This window comes from Odocoileus virginianus, chromosome 20, assembly GCF_023699985.2.
Source record: "Odocoileus virginianus isolate 20LAN1187 ecotype Illinois chromosome 20, Ovbor_1.2, whole genome shotgun sequence".
NCBI lineage: Eukaryota > Metazoa > Chordata > Mammalia > Artiodactyla > Cervidae > Odocoileus > Odocoileus virginianus.
The window spans coordinates 28,190,589-28,215,382 of record NC_069693.1 but is presented as its reverse complement, the minus strand read 5'-3'; the positions used below and the strand labels follow the sequence as shown (position 1 = coordinate 28,215,382).

Sequence of the window (24,794 nt, the reverse complement as noted above, 5' to 3'; positions counted from 1 at the left end):
TGGTCCCACTGTATCCATCTCAAAATCTTCAAGACTGAACTCACTCAAGTTTCTTAAATGTGTCCTGTTTTCATCAAGACCAGTCCTTCATGCACTTGTTTTCTCTGACCCTCCTCCAAATTTATCCGTTTGATAAATTCCTACTCACCTATGAAGACTTAGCTCTAGAACTGCTCCCTGTAAGCGGTCATCCATGACCCATGTTCATAGAGACTATCATGCATTATCACAGTTGCTTCTCAACCAGGAAGTGATTTTGCTGTACCTCACCCCAGGGAGTATTAGGCTTTGTCTGGAGCTCTATTTTATCATCACAGCTGGTGGGGCTGGGTGTGTGCTTTCTGACATCAAGTAAGGGGAGATCAGGAATGTTGCTGAACACCATACAATGCACAGAACTGCCCCCTACAACAAAGAAGTCTCTGTCCTGAAATGTTAACAATCTCAAGGGTCAGAAACAACTCCTCTATTTTAATTGTCTTTTTTGCTTAACTGTCCTGTTCAATTCTGATCTCCCTGTGACCAGAACTCTGTTTCTTCCATTTTAGATGTCCAGCCTCTCACAAAGGGCCTGCCTGACAAATAATAAAAACTCAATCACACTTGGTAGAAAAATAAGTTGAATGAATTAAGAAACAAGTGGGAAAAAAAACTATATTAGAGAATATTTTTAAAAGGCACAAATAGTTTCATGGGTCTCTCTATATCTTTTTATATTATTAAATAATATATACTGTTTCCTATAAGGATCCATCATTTTACTTTATTAAATTCACCTCTCAATATTTTTTTTTTCCTCCTGGACAGTTAGAACTTCATGCTATAAGTTTAAGCAAATGTCCTTTCACAAATGAAAGAATATCCTACTCTGTTTTCAACCTAAACATCAGCACTTTATGGAAGATTATTCTCTTGCCTGAAATAAACACATTGAATTGGGGGGAAATGTGCAAATTAATCATATGCAGAGAGCTCACTTGCGATGTGTTAGTCCCATGGGGTGATTTAAATGTTTCAGATTTTAGAGACACGGTGTGTGTTTATACCCTGAATACACTGAAAACAGGTGACAACCTTAGCATAACCAACTACCCAATTACTTGAACAGCCAAGGACGCGAGCAGGAATCGTTGATGTCACTGCTCGTATGTCAGTGTCAGACAGAAGGGACAGTCATATTAATTAACAAAGCAAGTTGACAGCTCTGTGCCACAGGCCAATTCACACAGCTACTTTCCCAGAGGAGAAACCAGAGAGAGTGATTATGCCAGCCCCTTGTGGCTGGTGATTAGGCTTCGGTGACTATACCATTCATCATCACTAATGTTGATTTTTCCATATATCCAAAGTTTTCCACAATTTCCATACTCTTTTATGACAGAGTCACTCCTACTTTCTTTTTCTTTGGGTCCCTTCATACTTCTCCCAAACCCAACAACATTGCTTTCGTATGTTGTAAAAACTGGGCTTCTGAGAACACATCTCTCCCTGCTCCCTTTACTAAAAGATTCCTCCCAGGAATCTCCCTCCCATCCCACCCTTGCCTCCTCTCCAGCAGCTGAACTCTTTATTGATTCTTGAAATTAATTTTTTCATTGGTGTTCCAGTCCAATCTTTCCCATCATACCAAGGCACTTAATATTCAGGCTACAAAACCAAGTTGAAAATGAATGTTTGATTAAAACCAAGGTAATTCCATCATCCAATTCAGATTTGATACTCCATATACTTTAATGATGTAGAGGTATTGATTTCTCAAGTGGTACATCAGGGGGTAACCGTTTTATTAGAATATCTACTGAAAGCCAATCAAATCTGGCTCTCTTTTATAAAATCTTTTTGGTCCAGCTATTTCCAAAATGCCTTAAGTGAGAAGATGTTCCAGAATACGCTAATTTTGAATTCCATGTCTTTAAATTGCTAGCTGTGTGATTACAACAGGATTAAATTATTTAACCTGTCTGAGCCCCAGCCTACTCCTAACTAAACTAAGGTATCATTGCCCACTGGGATACTACCATCTACTTTATATGATTTTCATCATATAAAACAAACAAAGGTTACTATGAGTCACAGGCTGTCTCTGGCCAATATTTAGAATTGAGTAAATGTTAGATTAAAAAAAAACAAATCAAGAATAAACAATAAGCTCATCTTTGTAGTGAATTAATCCCAGGAACACATTTTTAGCAACAATTTAGCTGACTATGAGGGAAGATCCATTATTTTTGTTTCTCAGGCTCAGTTCTGAGAGAAAATTGAGCAGAGGATTTGGTTCACATTTCATAGAAGGCCCAACAATGTAACAGACCTTGGAAGTTTGAGATGGGAAAAGTTCTGGAGAACCTATATTAATAGACTCAGCTTGGCAGATCCAACAAGGAAACGTCATGCATGCTGAGGGCTGCTTCTCCAAAATATAGGTTTATCTAAACATCTTTCTTTCCCTGAGGAAACTGTGCCAAGTCATACAAGAACTAATCAGTAATCTCAGGGCAAGTATTATAACCCCCTCTCTTTCTTCCAGTTTTACTGAGATATAATTGACATACAGCACTGTATAAAGCTTAAGATATACAGTATAAAATCTGACTTTCACACATCATGAAATCATTACCACAGTAAGATTAGAGAACATTCATCATCTCATATAGATACAGAAGAAAAAGCAAAAATTTCTTTTTGATGAAAACTCTTAAGGATTTACTCACTGAACAACTTTCATATATAACATACAGTGGTATAAATTATATCCCTAATACTTATTCACCTTATATATAGGAATTTTTCCCTTTTGACTGCCTTCATCCAACTTCGCCTTTCCCCATCCTCCACCTCTGATAACCACACATCTGATCTCTTTGTCCAGGAGTCTGTTTTTTGGTCTGTTTTTGAAAAATAATTGACCTACAGTACCATGCTAGTTCCTGGTGTGCAACATAGTAATTTGATATTTCTATACATTTTGAAATGGTAAGTCTGGTTTTCATCTGTCACAATAGCAAGATATTACATTATTATTGACTATAGTCCCTAAGTTGTATAAAAACGAACTATAAATCTCAGGTAGGCATCATCAGTGCCTTCTGCCAGCTCCCTCTGGAATATAGTTCTGTTATCTCCCCAAAACTCAAAGCTCAACTGCAAAGTCTGAGGCCCGGCCCTCAGTTGCCCATATTCTCAGTTTTTAGCCTTCAACTCTTTGTTTCCTGCAGTGTTGTTCTGGCAAAGCAGGCCACACTGCTGCCACATCTGATTCCTCACCCTAACTCACCTTTTTCAGTTTCACCACGCCCTCCTGTGTTTCATAGTCCGTTGTGATTTCAAACAATTCCGCCCCATCTCCATCCACAATGTTGTACGTGACTAAGCCGTTTTCTCCAATGTCTGGATCTTTCGCCTTCACTCGTCCCACTTCCTCCCCTGGGACAGCTGCTTCTGACACAGACATCTGGTATACGCCTAGAAGAAGAAGATATCTATTTTTATTTTCCCTTCCCTTTTATTTGGCAGCTGGAAGACTTTAGATTTCATTGAACCCCAATAAATTTCTCAAAGGGTTTGACATTGAGCTTCCTATTGATTGAAAACATGAAAAGAAGTGAATGGATGTGAGGAAGATCCCACACAGCTTGCTTGTCAAAGAAATGTTTTCTGTAAAGAATGATGAAATAATATCAGGGTCCAGGGTGGTAGGGTGGGGGTACCTGCCACATGTGAGAAAGGAAAACAATGCCCAGTTACATTTCCCATCAGGAACTGATGGATGGCCATGTATATCTTCACACATTCAAAAAAAAAATCAAAACCTCTTTTCACGTCTTTGGAATGGCCCAGAGTTAATTCTAAGGCTCACATATGGCACTCACAGGTGCCCAGAAAGAGAATGTCTTCTCTGTTTAAAAGCCTTCTGTAGCTCCATATTTATTTTAAAGTCAAATGCAAATTTTGTTCTTCAAGGTCATGACCCCTCCAGCTCTATATTTGACTCTCTTCTTACTTTACCTCCTTCACCATTTGATGAATGGATTATATGGAAGGTTTCTCACAGTGTGACATTTCCACATAGATTTTTTTAAATACGTATTGGGAACCTACTATATGCTGAGCACTGTCCTAGCCTTTGGAAACTCAGTAGTAAATTAAAGAGTCAAGATCCTCCCCTTATTCTACAGAGAAAAAAATAATCAGAAATATACATACTCTGATATCACTGCTAAGAAGGAGAAAAATACAGTAAGGGACAAAGAGTATAAGTGTGACTCTGTGTAAGTGTATGATGTGTGTGAGTGTGTTCATGTGAGTGTATGTGAATATCTCCTGAAAGGACTGGGCCAGATAAATCATGTGAATATCTGGGGATAAAAGTACAAACAAAGCAAACAGCAAACTGGAAAAACCCTAAAGTGAAAACAATGAATATATACAGAACAGTAAGATCACAGGTGTGAGTGCAGCCTTCTGGTAGGAAATAAGTGTAAACAGGCTGGGGCCTAACTACACAAAGGGCATTGCAGGAGATGGAAAAGATGTCAGATTTTCTTTAAAAACGTGTAGGAAGTCACTGAAAGGTTTCATTAAAGAAATAAGATGAGATCATCTTAATTGTATCATCAGAATTAAAAAAATATTCTCTGTGAAACACTGTGGAGAAGCAAGGGTCGGATAACCTGGCCTCTATCACTGCCAAACCTAGTGGTTTGGGACAAGCTACTTGAGCAATTTACGCTTTAGTTTCTCCTTATGTGGATTTTATCAATTTTAATACTCTGTGTACATTTATCTATATTGTTTGGCTGTGACTGCTTTCAGTTCAGACCCATATTCAACTTAAACACACCATGTCCTCCATGATAAAGGACAAGTCTGAGAAGGGAGTCTCTGTATATAATTACCAATTTACATGAAGGTTTAGCAAAACTTGCTCTCAGGTAATTTTCTCTAAATCTCATTCAAGTCCACAGCTATAAAACTGGTTATCTTCACAGTAGTGATTAACTTCACTCTATGCTTGTAGGTGAGCAAGGACATTAATCACCGCCTGCTAAGAGTCCTGCATGGTCCTTTCCATCCAGCATACCAGGCAGTTTTAGAGTGTGGATAATGGAGCATGCAGTTTCTTAGAGTGCTCTATGAGGCTTAAGCTTATTGGGGATACTGAACCTTGTGCTTGACCAAGCAAAGTAATCTTCATCTCTTTGAGGACTTTATGAGAACTGCTGTCACCCTGTAATCCTCTACCTTAACGTCTCCCTTCCAGAGACTGTTGTCTTTGAATTCCTTTGAGTGACCATGGTGCCTATCTGGGGCCATACTTGGTGGCCTTCCCTATTTTCTCACTTGTAAAAAGTGCCATTTCTATGGCAATAAACTCATAGGCTCTACCAGCTAATCTAATAAAAAAGCTTTCATGGTGAACTCCCCATGATCTATCAGCACCAGCATCATTTTGATTATATTGTACCTCTGTCTGTACCTACACTGCATACATAACCAGATTTGTGTTCAAAATCTAGCTTTGCTGTAATCTTTTAGGCAACTTACAGCACCTTCCATGGAACCCGGTTTTATCTGTGAAAGAGAGGCTCTCGTAGAGATTTGCAATAGTAGTAACTATTGATTGAAGGGGTTATAGTTGTAATTATGATTATTAATAATGACCTTTCAAATATTTTTTTCTTTTATTTCCTGCTGCAATCCTATTAATTTTGCAGGGCCATAATCACCTAGATAATAATAATGGCTAACCTTTGTTGACAGTCTATGCCAGATATCATTGTAAGATTCTACAGTAGCTCATTTAGTTCTAACAATATCCTACTAATTAAAAATTAAAAAAAAATATTGATTTGTCTATTTCCCTGTGTTGGGTCTTAGCTGTGGCATGCAGGATCTCGGCACATGGACTCTCTAGCTGTGGTTCAGGCTCAGTAGTTGCAGCACGTGGGCCCAGTTCCCCCAGAGCATGTAGGATCCTAGTGCCCCAACCAGGGATTGAACCTATGTCTCCTGCATTGCAAGATGAATTCTTAATCACGGGACCACCAGGGGAGTCCCAAGATCCTATTAACTGAGTCTTGTGGAAGATTGTATTTTGCAAAAATAGTCCAAACAGTATCTCCCAGCCCACATGCTTCTTTTTCAGAGACTTTAACAGTCCTTCCCTTGAAAGGTGGGGTCTATAAGAACTCCACTTAAATTTGGGCAGTCTTATGACTACAGTGGAAATGATGCTATGTGATTTCTGAAGCTTGGTTACGACAGGCAATATGGTTTCTACTTGGTGTCCTTGGGGCTCTCCTCACTTTCAGAACCCATCCAAGCCACTCCTTGGAGAGGCTGACATGGATGGGAAGCAACAGCTGACATTAACTTGCCAGCCACGTGACTGAACCAGCTTGGAAGTGGATCTTCCAGCCTCAGTCAAACTCTGCCAATGGATGCTGTGAAACAGAAAAAAGCTGCCTCTTTCAGGCTTTGCCCAAATTTCAGACTCATGACAAAAACAAACAATTATTATTGCTTTAAAGCACAAGATTTGAAGTAGTTTGTTAGGTAGCAATAGATAACTGATCCAGCTACTATTACATATTCAGGTTAGAAATGAGAACACTGAAACAGAAAGGTTAATTAATTACTACATCACATCATGAGCGCCTAGCAAAATGGATTTTTCTCTTCCCAGGGTTGTGAAATATTCTATGTCTCCACTTTCTCCCACTACCTCTCCTCCACTTAAGGTTTCTGTTGTCATTACTGTTGTGTGTGTTTGTGTGTGTGTCTGTGTGTTTCAAGAATGTTATAAAGAGCCTCCATTACTCTAGATTCCTTCTGGAAAGTTGAGTATAGCAGGGATGGGTCAGAGAAGAGAGTTGGCTGTGGCACCATTGGAAAGTGAAAACCAAGCCCACCGACTTACTCTGTGGAAACTTTGGTGGGTTGTCGTTGACATCGGTCAGTGTGATCGTCACTTTGGTTGTCCCTGAGAGTCCACCCATGTGTCCACCCATGTCCTTGGCCTGGATCACCACATGGTACTCCTCCTTGGCTTCCCTATCCATGTTGGGAAGGGCCGTTCTGATGATACCTGGACAGGTGAGCAGGGAACACCACAGATAATCATTAATTACATTGTAACAAAAAAGATCTAGGCATGGGGAAGCAAAGATGAATAGAACAGCACCTGTCTGTACAGAAGAGTCACTCCAAAATATTTATCATCAAAAGTAACCATACTTGGAGCATCATATAGACATATTTTCCAGCAAATTACCATCATTATTAATGTAGCATTAAAATGTTATGTTTTATATGTTGTACTATAAATACAAGTAATAATCTCATCTGTCTCAGGTGTAACACTTAATTAAAGATGCTAAAGATTGATACATTTGAGGACCCACTACATGAGCATCCATAATATAAACCCATGCTTTTGGACTGTCAGCAGAATCCTCTGACTATCAATGCCTGCATACAATTCTTAGAAACATTACTCTGGTCTGTTTTAAGTTAAAAGTAGATGGCAATATATTGAAATGTTAATATTAGCTTTTTAAGTGTATAACAAATGGGTTAGAAATATACACAAAGATTATGTCAACTCTAGTTGTTTACTATCACCTATCACTGACATGGATACATTAATAATTGAATTCTACATGATCTCTGGATATTAATGCATTACTGGTGTGGAAACCATGTTCACTTAAAATCTTTTGGGAATGCATGCAAGCTTTTTCTGTCTGTAGATGTAGCAACATTTACACTAGAAATCTAAGAGAGTGCCATGGAAGCTTTAAGTCCTTATCTTTTTCTGACCCCGATGTTTGTATGTTTCTCAGCAACATTCTTCAACTTACTGAGGCTCGTTTTTCTTGTCTGTTAAATAATTTGGTAGGTTCAAATTGCTGCTTCCTAACATGAGTCCCTGAGATAACGAATATTGCAACTAGAGTCCCTCCAGCAATTTTAGTATCTCAAAAACTTAGATGCAATTCCACATTTATCCTTGGCAAAATTAATTGGTAAATGTCTTTGATGAAATCATGGCAAGTAGCCCCTTAAACTGTGATCTAAAGCATAGTGTCTACAAATAAATGATCACATAGGTAAGTGGAAATTATATTCAGTAAGTGGGCAAAATATCTGATTGGCAGGCTATGCAATATAATATTAAACACACACACACACATATACATGTATTTGATAAATTTCAACTGTATTAATATAAGTGGATTTTTTTGTAAATATCTTGCAAACACATGGGGGTATATTGTGGAAAAAAGAAGGGAGTTTGAGGTATAATACTGTGGACTGACAGTTTCACAGGATTTTAGTGTTTATTCTAATAAAAGGATCCTAGAATCAAATTTGGGACACATGGAGTGAAACATCTTGGTGTGGGTTTTGGCTGGTATATCTGTTCACTCTTTCGGTTTGCTATTTGTTTTCTGTAAGGATTTGCAGAACCTCCTTTTTGGATGTTAATGCCTGTTGGGAACCTCAAAGCTCAGCGGAGGAGGTGGGGATGTGCCATCTCCCAGACATACCTGAGCCTCATCAGCTTCCACCCCCACAACCCCCAACCTTGCACAGCGGTCTTCAAGCTTTGAGAGCTGCCAGTCTTTACCAGTCCACAAGTCCTATGGTCTCTTAATTTGGATCCACAGTTGAATTTTATGATAAAACATATTTAAAGATATATTTTTAAGTTGAAGTTGAATTTTAAGAACTGATATCACGAGCAAAGTTGCAGTCTAGGATTATATTTATTGCTGTGACATGGTGCAATACAAATAAAAGCAGTCATAAGTATAATTCATTGGGTGCTAACTACAGGCCAGGCAATGCGCAGTATTGTGACATGGTGCAATACAAATAAAAGCAGTCATAAGTATAGTTCGTTGAATGCTAACTACAGGCCAGGCAATGTGTAGTGTCTACACTGCACAATAGTCTTGTTAGGTGGCCCATTTTGTATTTTAGAAAACTGAGACTCAAAAAGGTTTCAGCCAGCAGACCTGGACTCCTTATTCACAATGTGTCACAAATCACAATGCCATTCCATGGTACCTGTCTGTGCTTCTACTGAAAAGTAGGGTTGTCCTTCCAGGATGCTGTACACTAACTTGGCACTGTTTCCATAGGTGGGGTCATCCGCGTCTGAAGCTGTCACCTGGATCACTGACGTTCCTTAAAAGTGAAACATTCATTAGAGACACTCCCTCCACTTTTCAAATAATATTTACTTTGCAAATTTTGTCTTAAGATTAAAAACTAACAAGAGCCCCCAAATTATTCAATATGCTTTGATTTTCCAGACTGAGATGCAAAAATAATTTCCCTCCCTCCTCCCACCCTTTTTAATCCCCATAGCTTAAAAATGAACTTTCTATATTCACAGTGCATCCTGCTATGCTTAGCAGTTAAAATAATAATGTGAACATTATTGCAAAAACATTCTAAGGCCCATACAACTGGAATGTTCAGTATATCAAATAATTAAATAAAAATCTTCCCAAAGAGTATAATAAAGGATAATTAATGATGAATTGCTTTTCATGAAAGGACAGAGTGCGGTCTTCCATCTGTAGCAGAGCAATAAATACATCATTTTATTGTTGCTTTGCATGTAATAAAATGGCTGCTAATACTACATTTTAATTAATTTATGGCCATAAATATTGTACAGAATGTTGTTCCCTACTGGCATGAAAATTGCATCTTCCCACCTCCAAAGGGTCTGGTAGTCACACAACAGAAATCACCAGTAGACATCTGGTGAGATCTAAGGCCAGCAATCGCGAGCCACAGTGGAAGGAAACCAGGGAATTGAAAGAAGAGGGGATTCTTGTTTTTTGTAGGAAAAACCTTTGTTCCTTGATAGTTCCAGATGGGGCAGGGGAGATGGTCGAGGGAGAGAGCTGGTAATTATAGAATTCCTCCGTGCCGAGCACTGTTTGGGGCATGTTCCAAGTATTCTGCCCCTCTTCTAGGTGCTTTTTACATTAATTGTGCTTATGAGTTACTGAGTATGACAGGTAGGAAGTTCTGCAGTCTGTTTTGCAAAGTGGGTCACTGTCAGAGTCAGGATTCTAAACTCTACCCAGCAAACAACCAAGCCAAGGTTCTTTCCGTGACAGTTTCAACAGAGGAGCCAGGTTCAACATGAGAGGCAAGGCAGCCCATTTACACAGCCTCTGTCAGCCCTCTGATCTACAAATTTGCTGCTGATTTTCACACAGCCTAAGAACAAATTTTACTCTTTTTTTTTTTAAATTCTGTAATTCATTTTTTCGTACAAACAACTTTTGGGGGAGGATTCTTCCCACAAAACTAGGCACTATTCTAAATCATGGAGATTTTTAATGGCATTAATAAGTTCTATTCTCTATTTTATGGTAGAGTTTGGGAAAGTATTATTTATGCTTAAATTGCTTCAAGAAATCCACTAAGTTCATTATAACTCTTTGTATTTTACATCTATGTTTATTTAACCCTCATCAGAGTTTACATTATCCTCATGGTATAGATGACAAAATGAAAACTGAGAAAGATGTAAGATGTTGTCTGGGTTGACCTGGCTGGTCAAAGGCACAGCCATGATTCCAATACAGTACTGTCTGACAGCAGACAACTCTCATAGGCCACGACGCAAAATCTGATATTGATCCTTAAGCACCAAGCTGCCCCAAGACATGGGGTCAATGAAAACTCCCCTGGAGCATCCTTTTTGATGACTGGCCTTTTTCCCCTGGCTCAGCTGCTGACATTGTTGTCCTCTATTTAATGATTTCTTTGATGTCTGCTGTTTCTCATTAAAAGTCCCCAGGTGACTACTGAGAAACTGAAGAATTGGGCAAGGCAAAGAGAAGGCAGAATAGGCCCAGCTGGGTTTTTATAAAGTATGAGAAGGGTTTCACGTTAGTTGGGGGAGAAGAAGAGGGCTATTTTTTTTTCTCCACCACAAGCTCTATATGCAAAGTGGAAGGAGTAGAGTTTTTTATTTATTATTTTTTGGAGTAGAGTTTTTTAAATCTTTATTTATTTGGCTGCCCCTAGTCTTAGGTACTTCATGCAGGACCTGTCGTTGCAGTGTGCAGACTCTCTGGTTGTGGCTCACAGGTTTAGTTGCTCCAAGGCATGTGAGATATGAGTTCCCTGACCAGGGATTAACCCCACATCCTCTGCACTGAAAGGCGGATTCTTAACCACTGGACCACCAGGGAAGTCCCAAGGAGTAGGGTTTTAGAGTCACTTCTGTATCTAACTTTCTTGGGCAAATTGATTCTCAGTCTCTGTGCTTGGTTTTCTCATCTGTAAAATGGGCAGTTTGGCCCTGGTGACCCTTAAGCTCATTAGAACTTTAAATCTCTGATTTCATAACCATACTTACTCCTTGATCAGAACAGCCCTGGTCACTGTCTGAAAAGCAAACCCTTCTTAATATGAGGCATGCTTCTCAAAAGCAAGCACAACTACCTGCGTTCTATAAAGTGAAACAAGAAGTATTGCCAGGAGAATTGTCCACTAACAATGTTAGGTGTCTGTGTGCATGATGAAAAACATAGCTGCTTCTGAATTATTCTAACAGATGGTGACATAGTGTCATGGTGAGGTGTATATCCTGGTTCCACTTAATAGCTCAGATGACCTTGAATAAATTATAATTAACTTATTTCTACCTTTGGTTTCCCATTTGCAAAATATGTCAAATAGGACCTACCTCATTGCAAAAATGAGTCACTGCAAAGATTAAATGCAACAGGGCATGTAAATCATTAATGAGCACTGTGCCTACATGCTACAAACTCTGCTATTACTTATTGAACACCAACATGCACTAGTGACCAGATATATATTATTTATAATCCTACATGACTAGAAACTTTTAGTCCCATTTTACAGAGGAGAAACTTGGGCTAAGAGAACAGATGGAACTGATTCCAAGTCACAAGGTTAACAAGCACCAGGGCCAGGATGGCCTGGGTTCAATTACATTTTTCCTACTCTTCTATACCTCCTCGTATTTTGTAAGGTTACAGTTTAAAACCTCAGGGCAATTGAAAATATTTGAAACTTCAGCTATATACATGAAAATTTTTTGTTTGCTCTTTTGCCATAGAAGCTACAGCATAAATTCCACATCTCGGCCTGGGAGAATGGGCGCCAGCCCACCTACCTGCAGGGACGCCACGCCTGCAGGTGGAGCAGGCCCGTCCTCCCCCCTCTACGTACCCACGTTGGACCGCTCGGGCACGTTGGCGTGATAGGTCTCATGTAAGAACTCAGGAGGGTTGTCATTGATGTCCTGAACCTTGACAATGAATTCCGACGGAGGCTCCAGGGGCCGGTTGGTGTCCCTGTCCACCGCCTGAGCCATCAGCGTGTACTGGGCTCTCTCCTCTCGGTCCAATGTCTTGGTGGCATGAATGTTCCCTGATTTGTCATCAATCACAAAAATGGTTCCGGCTCCTTCACCTGAGAGAATGTATTTAATGTTCCCATCACCAGAGTCAATATCGGAGTGAAGCTAGGAAGAGAGAAATGGAGACTTGTAATTCCATGCGGATGCTCTGGGGAGCTAGAGACACACTCACATGCTGTTTACTACAATACACTGTTCACACGCAGACACACACCCACTGAGCGGGAGACACGCTCATCCCATTTACAGATGAAGAAACGTGCTCTTAGAGAAGATAACTGTCTTGGCTAAGGGTACATAGCTGGGGAGCAGTGAAGCCAGAGTCCAAACATACTACATATGCACACATATTACATATTACACATTACATATGCGCACATATGAAACACATATAATACACATTAATAGAGCCATTTTGAAAGAAATATATCATATTATAGAAAGTAAAAGACACACATTTGAGCAAGAAGTAAATCTTGTAAGTCCTGATTGCCATGCCTTCATTTTCCCTGTGCAAAGACAGCTCTTGTTACCAGTGTCTTGTGAACCCTCTAAGACATATTCTATGCATATGCCAGACTATCTACACAAATACATGTGCTCTGGTTTATTTTTACACAATAAAGTGCACAGCGCACACACCACTCCTCAACTCTGCTTTCCTACCACAGTAAATTCAGACGACCCTTCCAAACCGGTACATATATATTGATCTCATCCACTGTATAGAGGTTATTATTTCAGTCTTCTTCCAAAGGACACTAAGGTTCCAAGGGACACCAGGCTTTTGTTACCGCAAACAATTCACTGATCAGGATTTCTGGATGACCTGCTGAGTGGCACAGAAAGTATGAGGCTCTGGGGATGGACCCTGCCTGGAGGACCCCCTCTTCTCCTCATAAGCATGGAGTGCGTCGACAGGGTGGATAGACATGCGGCTTCTTAGACTAAAGAAAGACTGTCTCCTTGAGATTTTCCCCTCCTTTGACAAAGCCAGGCAAAATGATGGAACTCGCCTAAATCCACACTTGGCAGGGCCAGGAAGTCATCCAGGTCACTTACTTGTGCCTTCTGCCTTCCACTGCTGTGTTTTGTAACATGGCACTCCCCTAAAGACCACATCCAATTTTCCCATAGCAATAACGTCTTTATTGTATTTTGTTGTCCAACCTAGATTTCTGCCGCTATCATCTTAATCTGAGTTCCTTTGCCCTCATTTTACCCTTTATGGGAAAAGATAAGCATTACTTTCACTGTTCTCAGGGGCTTCAAGAATAGGCAGGTGGATAAAAAGCCCTTGGTTCTACCTACTACCTAAGAAAACCTAGTGTAAACTAAAAAGCTTTACTCTCAGGGAAGTAATAATGATAATAATATTTATTACTTAAAATTATTATCTTAATGTTTATTATAGTGCCATTTTAATATTATTATTAATGTGAGTTTAATTATTATTATTATTATCATGAAACCAAGAACTAGAAAGCTTGCCCAGAATCACAAAGCAGGATAGAATACATTGCTTTTTAAAATTTTTTGTATTGTTTCAATTTTCCCCAAAATATCTAATGGGTTTGCATTGCCTCAGTGAAACACCAATTATTTCAGCTCAGAGGGATACCTGTAGGTACAAATTATATTTTGATTTTAGTCTATAGTGCTTCTTAGGGGAAAAAAAGCATACTTTCCTTCAGAACTTGTTATTCATAACAAGCTATGTGTTGTCATGAAATTATGGCTACACATTTCTTATGAATAACACAGTTTGTAATATACAAAGCTATCTGAATATATGGAAGCTCCAAAGGATGACTCAAATTGCCCCAGTCTTCATACAAGTTTCCACAGTGGGGGCAGACATTCCTCTGGCTGTCCTTCTAACCCCCAATAATTGTTTATATTTGTTTGTTTTCTCTGTCTCAGGCTTGTCAAAAGTCAGGGGCTCAGCCATGACTGCGGAATGTGGAACAAGGAAGTCAACGCAACACTTCCTTTAATGGAAATCTAGACAAGGAATGTTTCTAGGGACCTTTATATATTACATGCAAATTTGGCAAGACTTGGGAATTAAATTTCATGATCAACCAAGTAAGTGAAAAAATTTAAATATAGTGCTCATTATTTTTTATCTTGCTTTCAGAGTTCAAAGTTGGGTATAAATTCCATTTTGCCCCCTCTCCAACAATGATGAACCACACAACTAGCAATGACATTTATTAGTTTCGACACAAAAAGCAGTTTGGAAATCCATTCAATCCTATCAAGGGATCAGTTGCTGAGGCAGACACGGCCAATTCCTAACTCCCAAGACTAAGGCTATCCCCTCGGCAGAGCACCGCATGATGCAGACTCTGCTCCCTGCAGATCTAAAAGTCCACGGCTTGCCAAATTCCACATTTTCAGAACATCCTAAATCACTCAATCTCGAATGACACCAAATCAAGGTTTTTAGGGAACAAGTCATCTCGTCTAATCCTCCTATTCATGGAGAACTGGAGATCAGCATAATCTTGAAAGGAAGTTCCATAGGATCTAACCACTTTCTTTTTCTTTCTCTCCCCATCCAATCTGACATCTGGCTCGTTCTCACATGCCTAGATTTTTCCCTCCTCTTGTGTCTGCTGCTGTGTTTTAGCAGACACAACAGCTGCTTGCTCCACAGAGATGCCTTCTAGGTCCTGTGTCTTTTGCCCTCCCCACCCTAACACACCCACGGAGAAAGTCCCTGTGGCACAAGTTCTATTTTCTCAGAACAATTCACACACACTCTCCACACGGTTCAAGCCACACAGCTCCTGCCGTGCCTCAAGTCTCTTCTTCCTCTCTGTGCAAAGAGCCTGTCTCGTTGATGGAAGGAATTCTATGTGCCAATTATTTCCCTGTGCTCCATTTCTCAAGAATACTTCTACTTTGGGTGTGATCTTTCCATTTTGGGTATAAATGATGAAACTGCTCTGGTACATCTCTTCAGAAAGACCCTTTTCCAACCCTGAACAATATTATCAGGACACTAATATGAACCTCCTCCAAAGATGTCAATTTCATAAATATGGAGTGGTAGTCTCATGTTAAGCAGCAACTAAGATAACGTCGTTGGGATCTAAGAGGCTCAGAAACGAGAACCCCACAGATCTGCTCTAGTCCCTCTCCCGCTTCAGTAGATAACTCCTGCTGATCTTTCAGGTCACAAGTTATTACCATCGTCTCCATGAAGCTTCCCTTCATGCCTCCTGAATTTTGCCACGATAAATCATCATCACTTCTAGTGAATTTCTTTATTCTTCTATGCCTTATTTTAGTTAGTTTGTTTTTTTTTAATTGCTTAGGTAAGTGTCTCTTTTTCCACTAGTCCCTGAACTCTTTGAGGCCAGGGACTATTCTACTGCAGTTTACCATTTGCCTCCCTCTGGACCATCACCTAGCAAGCTTTCTGCTCTTATGTGTATGAACATCTATCTCCTTGCCATTAATGTCACTTGCATCTGAAAGATGGCTGTATGTTTTACCACAAGTGATAGCTGGCAGTCAGTTTTTCAAACATATTTTGTTTGTTTTTATTTTGGGGTTTGAAATTTGGCTGCATGGCTTGCAGGATCTCAGGTCCCCACTATGGATTGAACTAAATCCCCCATCAGGGGCTCCTCAGTGAAGGTGCCAAATCCTGACCACTAGATCACCAAGGAACATGCCCTTAAACATATTTTGGACCCTTTCTACTCTTGCACTTTTGGAGGGGGTACTCAGAGAATGCAGGATTTCTCAGTAGTACTAGGACTCAACTCTTCTGAAATGGGTTTTGCCATCCTTGAGCCAAACTGGATAGAATCCCACACATTCCCATGATGCATCCATTCATCTTGTCAAATATGCACAGAGGTGTCCCCAAAACTGGGCTTTGGTGTCAGAACCTGGGGATACAAAACTGAACCTGTTCCTCATGAAGGTAGCTCAGGGTCCAGTGAAGGAGACAGAGGGATACACAGACGTGTACTACAGGAAGAAAGCTATGATGAAAATAGTACAGAGCATTATAAGAACACAAAGGCAGGCATCCTAGCTGGGGTTTGGACATGGTGGGGGAAATGCCCCCAGTTGGAGAATGGTTAAATACACAATCATCATTTCTATTCAAGAGACTACTGGGTAGCCATTAAAAACAGAGTTTTTAGAGTATAATGTCAAGTGCAAACAGAAGTGTTCTTAACATGGATGTCTAGGGATTAGAAAAAATAAATAAATAAATAAAGCTGGAAGGATGAATGAATAGGATTTGGCAGATTTTGGTGATGATCAGACCACTGCTACCTTCCCTCCTAGATTTTTGTTTGCCAGAACCCCAGTCCAGGGAGGGTGGGGAGTGAGAAGTGAGCATGCAGTTAGAGCAGCCTTACCCTGCCCACGAGCACGGGGTCGGGCCCCGTGTACTCCTCGATCACGAAGAACTGGTTCCAGACCCAACCCCTCTTGGAGCGCTGCAGCACCTGGCCCTCCTTGCCCTTCTCGTGGTGCCCATGGAACGAGGGTCGCAGGTGGCTCCTCCGGTCCGTGGCGAAGGCCTGGCTGTGGCACAGCATGCCCAGGCACACCAGGGCGGCTTGTAAACAGTAGTTCTCCTTCATTTTTGGTTACGTGGTAGGCACAGGAGAATGTGGCTGTCACCCCGTCCGCCGACTGCGCGGCTGCCTGGTGGATGGCGGCCTCCCCAGACGCGTCACGCAGACCTCGCTTCGGCTGGAAGGTCTCTCCCGGCCGAGTACATCACGTCAGGGCTGCCCACGTCCCCGGTCGGCCTCTGCAGGGAGCAGGAAAGGGCAGATTAGTCACAGGTTCCATCCCCACTTCCATTCTATTCTGTAAACACTGACCCACGCTGGACCCCTGAGGGCTTTGCTCTGGTACTGAGGCAGATGCCAGTGAGAAATAGTCTCCACGATCCGGCCAGTTCGCTCGCTGGATAAGATAAACATACAGGAAGAAACCCCTCAAAGTCTGTATGAGGATAAAACGTGTGTGCTGTGGAGCCCAGCTGCCCAAGTCTGAGAATCAGTTTTACCATTTACTTAGCTCTGAGTTTAGGGTAAGCCAACAAGGAGCTCAGCGTGCTCACGTATGAAATGGGCCGGGAATCCTACTCCGTGGAGGCACAGATCTGAGTCACAGCCCTGTCTCTTAGCCAAGACCTGGTATGTGGTCAGCACTTCATAGTTATCTCTTATTACTAGATTAATGATCATGGGACTTCCCCTGGTGGCTCAGACGGTAAAGCATCTGCCTATGACCTGGGAGGCCTGGGTCCAAACCCTGGGTCAGGAAGATCTCCTGGAGAAGGAAATGGCAACCCACTCCAGTATTCTTGCCTGGAAAATCCCATGGACGGAGGAGCCTGGTGGGCTCCAGTCCATGGGATCGAAAAGAGTCTCAGACATGACTGAGCGGCTTCACTTTCTTTCATTATATTAATGATCATAATCATTCTTGGCTATGTTTTTGTAGTAGGGAAACCTAGGGCACTACGGCCATTCCGTAGAGGAATACGTAGCTGAGGCGGATTGAGGATGGAGATGGCAGAGAGTGGGGACACTGTTAAGGAAGACGTCCAGAAGGGCGGGATGGCAGGGATCGACTCTCAGATGAGTTACTGTGATAAGAGTGGTATGGATGGGATGTCCAGGTAGAAGGAACGGCATGCCCCAAAGCCCAGAGTTGTTCACAAGCACAGTACTCCCCAAGACTGTTCAGCTTACTGGATGGCATTATGGAAAGAGGAAGCCAGCAGTGACTCAAGATATGTGAGGTCAGGGCAGACCCTGAGATGGTCAGTGATGGCCACTAAAACATTTGTCATTGAAATAATGGGTCAAATTTGCATTGTTGGGTCAATATAGTGTCAATTCAATAAGCACGATTTGCTTTTGTCCAGTCAAATGTCCACCCAAGAAGATGAAAATCCTACCTTAACCCGACAGTCTTTCTAAGCATACTCTATAGGCTCCCTTCAACAAGGAAAAATAAAATAAAACAGCATTCCCCACCAACTGGTCCAAAGGTCATGTTGCTGGCACTCAGCCGTGACTCCGCTACTCATCAACAGAAGGATGAGCCACTAACACATTTCCATGCCTCTGTGCTTTCTCCCCTATAGTCACTCTAGTCTTCTCGCCAGCACTCTGGTTCTTCTCTCTGATCTTTAACTCCTGCCTCAGGTTTCTCGGCTTCTTTATGGGAATGTCTTTCTGGTGCCGGAAACTTATTCTTCCCCAAGGAACTTCCAGTGCTCATTCTCCTGTCTCAGGATCCCACACCTTCTTCTGAACAATCATCATCTCCTCTTGGAACACCTCTCGGACACAAGTCGGAGCCTGAGTTCCCAGAACCAGATGGTCCTCACTACCGCCCTTACTTGGAACATTAGGAGCTCTCAGAAAGTTGCTGGGCATGGAGGTTGGAACTACATTTCAACACCTGTGGGTCTAAATGAAATTGGTGAGCTTCTTCTTTATTTTTTTTTAATTGAGAGGTACAGTTGATTTACAATTGTGTCAGTTTCAGGTGCATAGCAAAGCAATTCAGTTATATGTGCCTGTGTGTGTATACATATTAATGTTCTTTTTCATATTATTTCCCCTCATAAGCTATTATAAAACACTGAATATAGTCCCCTGTGCTATACAGTAGGCCCTTGTTAGTTATCTGCTTTATATATAGTAGTGTGCATATGTTAATCCCAAACTCCTGATTTATCTCCCTCACTCCATTCCTTTTTAAGGGAACTCCATTTCCCCTAAAAGGGGAAGAAATGATACATTTGTTTTCTGTGTCTGTGGTTGTATTTCCGTTGGGTAAATAAGCTCATTTGTATCATTTATTTTAGATTCCACATATAAGCAGTATCATGATATTTGTCTTTCTCTGTCTGGTTTATTTCACTTGGTATGATAATCTCTAGGCCCAACCGTGTTGCGGCAAAGGGTTTTATTTTATTCTTTTTAATGGCCAAGTAGTATTCCATTTATATGCCACATCTTCTTTATTTCTGTCTCTGGACGTTTACTTAGGTTGCTTCCATGTCTTGGGTATTGTAAATAGTGCTACAATGAACATTGGGGTTCAGGTATCTCTTCAATGGTAGTTTTCTCCAGATATATGCCCAGGAATAGGATTGCAGGTAGTCTTATTTTTTTGTTTTTTAAGGAACTTCCATACTGTTCTCCATAGTAGCTGTACCAGTGAAATTGGTAAGATTCTTGAACATTGTATGAATAAAAACCATCACCTAATTCTTTGTTATCTGATTTGGACAAAGTGGTTGGATGGGGAGAGAGGTGAACAGAAGGGAGATAGTATGCATCTTGGCAGAATGGAATATATCTAGATTTGGAGGTTGGGTTGACCTGAACTGAAATATCATTGTATATTTCAATCTGGGTGGCCTTGGGCACATTGGCCAGGCACTCTGAGGCTCCAAGGTCTAATCTGAACAATGGGGATGAAAAGAACTGGTGTACACATGCAGGGCTAAAGACAGAGAGGGAACTGGGCACACACTGGGTCTCCTCCTCTCTTTCCAGAGCTCCACGGTCCAAGTCTGTGGGCCTCACTCAGCAGAAGGAAATGCCCTGATCTGCAGGTGGAGATGCCCTGAAGACAGGGGTGAAGTGCTTTCTCTAAGAGAGGAATTGAGGAATAAAAGTTACATGGAGATACCAGAGCCATCTGTCCTTAGAAGTCTCAGAAATAAGGGAACTGGTGGAATTCTACTTTGCTGGTGAACAAGCCCTTTTCTTCCGAGGCTCTTTGATTTCACCAACCCAAGCCGTTCTGAGGCTTTGTAATATGGCAAAATGGTATCTGGGGAGGTCACACATGTACAGTCACTCCAAGTATCCATCACTGCCCTCAATACTATTTTGTGATGTATTATGTAAGTCCCTTTTCAAGGAATAAGGACTTCAGTATTTGTTGTAGACAGACTCCAGGATATGTTAAAGGCTGTGTATAAAAGAGAAAGATTCAGGATGCAGTGTGGTCACTTAACGTCTTCACCCGAGACTTGGGCATATCAATACTACATCAAATGCTGCTTCTTGTAAGGCAAACGACTGCATGGAAGGGACCAGGAGGAATTAAATCCTACAGTGAGGTAATGCGAAGTCATAGGAAGATGCCTGCATTTAAGTTAGAAAGCCAACATTACGATTAAGAATCTGCCACTGAGCTTGTGGTGGGGCATGCCTCAGCTCCGAGAGTGGCAGCTGTGCCTCATTCTCTGTAAAGAGAAGCCAATGGGTGACATTTTCTGCAGGTGGTTTCCAGGTTCACATGCTCGTTTGGATGAAAGATTTTGGAGGTATTTCTGATTCATAACACCATCTCCTTACTAGACTGGTTGCTTCTTAATGGTTGGGATGATATCTTACTCACAACTGGGTGGCCAGTGCCTGAACAGGACACCAGTAAAAGCTAAATATATGATTTGAACCCCATACTTCAAGTGCAAACTTGATAATGCCTCCATAGAATCTCGAGAGGAAGAAATAGAAAAGCAAAAGCATATGGTGCAACAAGATCTTTGCCCATTTCACACCACACCAAGTATTAAGTGTTCATTCACACAGTGATAAATTATTCTTGCATATACTGTGAAGAGTATTTAAAAGAAAGGGTTTAATTAAAGTTGATATTTCTGCACCTCTTTCTTCTGGCTGCCATTTTGCTGTAAAGTGCAATTATTTCTGACACTAAATGTGTTGAAACTAGATGACAACTTTTTTTTTTCTTTATAAAAAATTTCTAGATTGATACTAACGAATTTAAGTTTCCATGTGACCAATAAACAATAAATTTTGCCCTTTGTTAAAAAGGTGACACATTTCACCCTTTGTTAAAAAGGTGAAATTATCTATTTTCTTCTGTTGGAAAGAATAGCAAGATCAACTTGCTTTTAAAAGTAGTTCCTTGAAACCATTATTTATAAGTGCTTATATGACTGTGTGTATTATATAAAGTTATTTTAATGGTAAATCTCAGGTATGTTAAGATGAATTTTTAAGACATTGTTTTTTAATTCAATTTTGGAATGAAAATATACTGAGCAAAATCTTTTTCTAGCCATTGCTCTAAAATCTTTATAAACAGTAACTCATCTATTAATTTCTATAACAAACTTATGAATGGGAACTGTGAATATTCTTATTTTAAAGGATGGAAACTAAGATCTGGATAGATTAAGCAATTTATGCAAAGTTATGCTTCTGATAAATCATAGCACTGAGTCTGAGCCCATGACAGTTGGCTCTGGAGTCTGTCTTTAACCAGTGAGCAACACCAGCTGTCACTACTTGTTGGCTTCTGAGGTTCATAAAGGAATGGTATGGACACTGCGATAGAAATAGTAACCTAGATGCAGTGAACCAATAGGAGAACTAGGTTTATGCTCATAATATGATTATGATGAAAATGGTAATAACAGTTAACATTTGCCCAGTCTTATTGTTTGCCTGGGCTTCCCTGGTGGCACAGATGGTAAAGAATCTGTCTGCAAGGCAGGAGACCTGGATTCGATCCCTGGGTTGGGAAGATCCCCTGGAGAAGGGAATGGCAACCCACTCCAGTATTCCTGCCTGGAGAATCCCATGGACAGAGGAGCTTGGAGGGCTATAGTCCATGGAGTCACAAAGAATTGGCCATGACTGAGTGACTAACACTTTCACTTTCACCTCTTTCATTGTTTGGCTATCATTCTTCCAAGTGCTTTCAATGAGTTGAGCCATAAATTTTCATAATAACTCTACACTGCAGTATTATTGTAATCCCATTTTACAGATAGGTAGTCTGAGGCATACCAATGTGAAGTAAGTTGCTCATAGTTACAGAGACAGCAAGTGGAGGAGCTGAGATATGAATACTGGATGATTAGTTCCAAGACCTGCATTGTTATCCCCCACAATGCATGTGATATTGCCTCTCTTAAGAGAAGACAGGAGGCCACATATGGACACACATCATAAGACAACAGTCTCATGATGAAAATAATTTAAGTGTTGGTGGTAGGGGGTAATATGGTAACTAAAATGTTAAAACCAGAAAGAGGAAGATAAAACGTTTTATAGCAGTGATCAAAGTGAAGATGAATAGGAGGTAATTATATCTGTTATCTGATTCTGTGTAGCAGTATATACCAATATAACCAGGTTATATAAACAGTTGGTCAGTTAACAGTTATAACAGTTAACCAGTATACAGGTTATAACAAGTCCTTGAATAGTATAACCAGATCCTTGAACAGCACCAGTACACAAAAGCAAATCTTTGACTTCTTAAACACAGTTTCAGAATTTTCAAATGTATAGGTTAAAAAGATGTGTTCAGAAAGATTATTATTAATATTATTTAGAAATGCTTCTAAAATCTAGAGATCTGGTTGATATATGCAGCGGTACAGAGTTTGCAGGATTCATGCATGAAAACAGGAGACTGCCCTCCTAAGAAGACCTTGACATTGGCAACAACTAGGGAAATATATCAATGTTCTAATTGGTTTTAGTAAAGACGCCCCCCCACCCTGGCCCCAAGGCAGTTCTTGAACAGTCCTTCCATTAAAGCACTTTCTAGCAGTATGCCAGAAATGTCTAAGCATTTAGGTTCTCCTAAAACATATAGGAGGACTTTATGATGGAAGCATATTGCTTGGAGGGAAAAATAAATGTTGTTGAAAGTCACGGAAGTAATAACACGACAGGAAAATGGATTTGCAAAACCACCAGCTCTAAGTGGAAGGCTCGCCCCTCTATCTTGAGAGCAGATAGCCTGTCACGAGCTACCGCGCCTTGAGCATAAACTCTCTTGCTGTGCTTGCTTTTGTCTCCGTAAAAGAAAATGACATAGACGGGTGTTTAAGTATATTTGGACTCCTGCTGGAAATTGTTATCCGGTAGAGAAAGAAAGACGAAAGCGCTTAGCACAAAGCAAGCGGCTTTGGTTTTTTAGCGTTCTCCTCCCCCACAGAGCTGGAAGGATCAGACAGGCTGACCTGTTCTTTTCATTTCCAGGGAGTTAATTTACAGTTAAAGGCAGGTTATCACTACATTAAGAATATTACTGAGCCCACTAGAGCTCAAAACCTTATTCTGCAAGTGCTCTGTCCTCCCGTCAGGAGCTCAGAGGCTCTGGTCCCCACTGCAACAAACACAGCTTTGTAACCAATCGGATTCCATTATGCAAATTAATTCAAGCATATTTTATTCCCAGTTCAGATCTCATCAGTCAGCACTGAGCTGGTCTCTAGTTTCAAATCAAATCACAGGAATTATGCCTTGTCTGTGGAAATCACAGAGAATGGGGACAGGAAGTAGTGCAGGAACTATTGAATCACATTTCTTCCCCCATTTCCACACTTGGAGCAAAGCGTAAGCTTGTAGTAGTAATCACTTCTGCTCAGGTGCAAAATACACAGCAGAGATGCAAAACAGGCCTTGTGTATGTTACTCTACTCCCCAATACCAAATTCAAATGTTAAAGTAGGAAGCAAACGGGGCCGCTTAGCAATGACCATGAAGGTCTATAAGGGCAAGCGGAATGTTTAAAACTGCTTCAATGTAAACATGATTCTTTGCTTCTAGAGATAGAGAACCACAGAAGTGTCAGCTTTGAAAGTGAAAAGATCACTCCCTGCCTGGTGTTGGGAAGGCCCGGGTCCAAATCGCTCATCACTTGTGGACAATATAAAATTCGGTAATGAGAACTAGAATTATCCTTGATGAGGTACTGGATTTGTCTGTACTGCTGGGCAGTATACTCAGGGCTTGGTATACAGCATTTAATTGTATTTCCACTACAACTATATGTAAATATCACCCATGATATTATCTACAAGGAAACCAAGGCTCTGGGCAATTAAGTAAATTACTTAAGGGTACACCCTGAAACACCGGCAAGGCTGCACTTCAAATTCAAATTTATATGACTTCAAAACCCATGTTTTGGTTTTACCTGGCTCCCAAATACTAAGATCTTCAATACGCGGAGGGGCAGGATCCATCTCCAAGGATGGTCTAAACTCCATATAGTATTTGACATTGAAAAGAATTTTTGTTAGAGGTGAATTTCATTTATTTTAAGCATGTACAATCAGCTTTTATATTCTTAGGCCACAGAGCATCACAGAAATCCAGCTTAAGTCCCCAGACCTCAAATACACAGAATCACTCGCTGATTATTTATTTATCTTTTCAAGTAATTAAATCATCTCCAAATGATAAGATAAATGCAATGTGTGCTGTGAAGAACTTATTATTTTTGCTCTACTCAATCCTTAAGATAGTCTTTTTCTCACTGTAATATTTTTAAATGTTAATCATTAAGATGA

At 40.6% G+C, this 24,794-nt stretch overlaps 1 protein-coding gene across 3 annotated transcripts in view; it reads right to left on the bottom strand.

Moving 5' to 3' along the window:
- Nucleotides 1-24,794, bottom strand: part of CDH11 (cadherin 11) — a 149,226-nt gene that overhangs the window by 32,253 nt on the left and 92,179 nt on the right. For all 3 annotated transcript variants that reach the window (XM_070451205.1, XM_070451206.1, XM_020900358.2), the window contains exons 3-7: nucleotides 16,822-17,222; nucleotides 12,241-12,535; nucleotides 9,076-9,195; nucleotides 6,920-7,087; nucleotides 3,275-3,462 (exon numbers count right to left, since the gene is read on the bottom strand). In XM_070451205.1, the coding sequence (XP_070307306.1) occupies nucleotides 3,275-3,462; nucleotides 6,920-7,087; nucleotides 9,076-9,195; nucleotides 12,241-12,535; nucleotides 16,822-17,049 (999 nt within the window). In that variant the 5' untranslated portion in view covers nucleotides 17,050-17,222. The remainder of the gene's footprint in view (nucleotides 1-3,274; nucleotides 3,463-6,919; nucleotides 7,088-9,075; nucleotides 9,196-12,240; nucleotides 12,536-16,821; nucleotides 17,223-24,794) is intronic.